Source organism: Adiantum capillus-veneris, chromosome 25, assembly GCF_014529385.1.
Source record: "Adiantum capillus-veneris isolate H3 chromosome 25, ASM1452938v2, whole genome shotgun sequence".
Classification (NCBI taxonomy): Eukaryota; Viridiplantae; Streptophyta; class Polypodiopsida; order Polypodiales; family Pteridaceae; genus Adiantum; species Adiantum capillus-veneris.
In genome coordinates this window covers 112,532,638-112,536,291 of record NC_140955.1, presented here as the reverse complement: position 1 = coordinate 112,536,291, position 3,654 = coordinate 112,532,638, and the positions used below count along the sequence as shown (strand labels likewise).

General features: G+C 44.5%; 1 protein-coding gene across 1 annotated transcript; it reads left to right on the top strand.

Annotated features, from left to right (window-relative positions):
- Positions 1-638: 638 nt before the first annotated feature.
- ANT1 (aromatic and neutral transporter 1) lies at positions 639-2,768 on the top strand. The gene is made up of 2 exons (XM_086500535.1): positions 639-1,150; positions 1,712-2,768. Exons 1-2 carry the CDS (start codon positions 935-937, stop codon positions 2,738-2,740), a joined length of 1,245 nt encoding a protein of 414 aa, XP_086356661.1. The 5' UTR covers positions 639-934; the 3' UTR covers positions 2,741-2,768.
- Positions 2,769-3,654: the final 886 nt, after the last annotated feature.

The window sequence follows — 3,654 nt, the reverse complement described above, 5'->3', positions numbered from 1 at the left end:
CATAGAGTCCATTCAGTCAAACCTCCAAGAGAAGGCTGGTATGTACACCACGGCACTTGCAAATGAGGCATTGACAGAGTACCTAGAGAATCAAAAGAACGAGGATGATGATTACAAAAGGAGGATGATCAGATTGAGGACCAACAAAATTAGAAGAAAGATGATGATATGGAAGGCATCCCAATGAGGAAAGAGTCCTTTATAGATAGCCTGCACGCATGAAACAGGGACGACAAGAAGGCGATGAGGGTAGTAACAGTGGTTGAGCTACCGACCTATTGCGGACATGCAAAGCAGTCGGTGATTGCTGCTCTCCACCGACTATTGCGGAGTGTGCCAACCAATCAATCACCTCCCACATCTCCACCGGTGTAGAACGGCTACAAACAACATTGTAGAAGGAAAGTTGTTCCGGTAGAAGCGGTGGAAGAGATGTTACCGTAGGGGCATGGTGGGCTGGAGGTGGGCCTCTTGCGCTTTTCCACCGGCCGAAGACTTGGGGAGGGTGCATGTGCACACCCTAAGAGTGAGGAAGTAGATGTGTTATGGGGGGTAGACCAAAAAGATGCCCCTTGCATGAGAGGAGTCACTATTAGTCATTTGATTTGGACAGGCTACAGCTAAGAGCTCGCATTGTTGGAACTTGGAGGTGGCAAACGCTGGGAACAAGAGGACAGAAATACACCCATATTTAGAATTAGAAAGAGCGAGAAAGAGATAGAGAGACCCACCACACATATGCGGGGAAAACGCACGTCTCCTGCTCAGCCTCAGCCCACACTGTCAGTAGAGCAGTGGAATCATCATCGTCTCATCAAGATGGCCATTTGATGGGATCATCGGGCTGCAGAGAGACGGAAGAAAGAGAAGTTTTAACGTCGTAGGAGCAGTAAGAAGAGAAGTTCTAACCTGGCGAGGAACGAGAGAGAGGGAGATGGGGAGTGAAGCAGTCGACGACAGCACTCCCTTGCTGAGACGCTCCACGCTCGGAAATGCATCTGCAAAAAGAACCTTTGGAAACATCATTGTCTCCATCGTCGGCACTGGTGTCCTTGGCTTGCCCTATACTTTTCGAGTCAGTGGCTGGGCATCGGGCACTCTTGCTGTGGTCGTCTCTGCCATTCTTTCATACTACTGTATGATTCTGTTGGTAAGTTGCTCATCATTCCCTTTAATCTTCCTTTTTTAACACAGCTTAAGCACGCCAGCCATGGATACAAGGAATTTAGGTGTCAACATGCAAATGAGTGTGTTGTTTGTGCACACATCCATACCTATGCATGCACTCACATACAATCAACTATGGATTCTGACAATTTTGGATGTGTTCTTCAGTCAGGGTACACATGCACATCAAGTGAACAACAGCATGCTTGTGGTTGCGTGCATTGCGGGCATGTGCTTAAACATGCGAACAACTCTTTTGTGCATACACACATGGCTGTTTCAGCATTGCATGTGTGTTTGTGCATTTGTGAGCGTGTGCCATTGTGTACATGCGTGTTTGCATTTGTGAGTATTTGCGTGCCGTTGTTACGCATGTGTGCATTGGTGCATTTGAGTTCTCTGCACAATTGCCAAAAATTGTGAGCATCGCTGTCGTCATATAAATCAATCCCACATTCGTGCATTTGGGTTTTTGCACAATTGCCAAAAATTGTGAGCGTTAGTATCATAATATAAATCAATCCCGCTACTGTTTCCCTTTCAGGTGAACTCTCGAAACAAGCTAGAAGAGAAAGGTCATGCAGACATTTTGACATATGGGGAGTTGGGTAATGAAGCATATGGAAGCCTAGGGCACACTTTGGTGGATATTATGGTCCTAGTGTCGCAATGCGGGTGCTGTGTTGCCTATTTGATTTTTATAGGCCAGAATTTGTCTTCAATCTTTTTGAACAACACTAATAGACAGGCCCTTTTCATATTGATCCTACTCCCAATGCAGATTTTATTGGGGTGTGTGCGGTCGCTCTCAGGGCTTGCACCCTTCAGCATATTGGCAGACATTTGCAATGTATTGGCAATGGGAATGGTGCTCAAGGATGATGTCGGCAGCTTCCGTGGGCTCAATGGTGTGGTGGCATTTCGAGATTGGTCAGGTGTCCCCTTCGCTCTCGGTGTTGCAGTGTTTTCCTACGAGGGTTTTGGGATGACACTTGCTCTTGAGGCATCTATGAAGAGACCTCGCTTTTTCTCAAGAGTATTGGCACAGGCCTTTATTCTCATTACTATTCTGTATGTCACATTTGGCCTCGTCAGCTATTTTGCCTTTGGCGACAACACCAAGGATATTATCACTCTCAACCTGCCCAATGATTGGTCCACTATTGTTGTGAAGGTGGGTCTGTGTATCGCACTCACATTCACCTTCCCGGTGATGATGTATCCCGTTCATGAGCTGGTGGAGAACAAGCTAATAGCATCCACCTACTTCCAAAAGGAATTTGCACCTCGTCCTATGATTAGCAAGTTGTTGCTCGATGGTGTACGGGGCATGACTGTCCTCATTGTTGCAGCAATTGCAGTTATGGTACCTACATTTAGCATGTTTATTTCCGTAGTCGGTAGCACTGTGTGTGCAATGATGACATTCGTGTTCCCGGCATTTTTCCATTTGCGTGTGTTCAAGGGTAGTCTACCGACATGGCAATGGGCTGTGGATGTTATTCTTATCGGGGCAGGCTTGGCCTTCGCTGTTTATGGCACATACACCACTTGTTTAGACGGCTTGAGCTAGAATGGTGTTAACCTTAAATTTTCAGGCAGTGCAGTCTTTCTTTAAATTTGAAAAGCTTATTTGTTGATCACCATGACAAATGCGGGGCTGTGCCATCATTGAGGGCCTCTTATTTCGAGGGCGATTCTTTTTTCAACGGCAATTTCTCGTTCATATTACAAAGGTGAGTTTCTTTGTAAGAGAGAAGCGAATATACAAATGAGCTGCAAACTCGTATATGGAGCAATCTTTTGGGAGTGGTTGCTAATGCTTGGAGGTATGCTGCATGTGGCCACCAAAATTTTGCCTTTAGAGTACTCTTGGAGTCAAGCCTCTATAGAACTTTTTGTAAAGTCGAGTTAAATTACTTGCAAGGTACATTTTTCAAATTAACATTGCTCGTTAGAGCTTTTCTCGCACTTTTGAGAATGTATTGAAAGAAGCCAAGCTGAACGTACATAATTTTTATCAACTTGGTATATGCGTAACAACAGTATGATGGTGTTGCCCGGAGATGGCTTTTGTTTATTCAATTTGAGTTGCCTTGAACTTTTGATAGAGTATCGGTAGAAGATGGCAATGGAAAGGAATGTCTGATACGTTCAAGCAAAAGCTAGGCTGTTGATGTTCTGTAGTATTGTAGGTGCTTGAAACAGTTTGCTCTTTGCCGATTGTCCGATAAGGCAGCGTTATAAATATGAAAAAATGCAATCTGGTCATTGTTTTTTCAAGTAATTGGCGAAGATAATGGCTTTACTTTTCTTCTTTGAGTTCCCAACTACATAGATGTATCAGGAAATTCTGACATAAATGTGCGGTTGACATGCAGACATCAAGAAATCCCAATAAAATGTCTCTTAAGGTTGGCTCTTTCTTACATCAGGGATTAGGCTTCTCAGACCTAGAAATGCAGGTATTGATTTCTTTATTGTAGG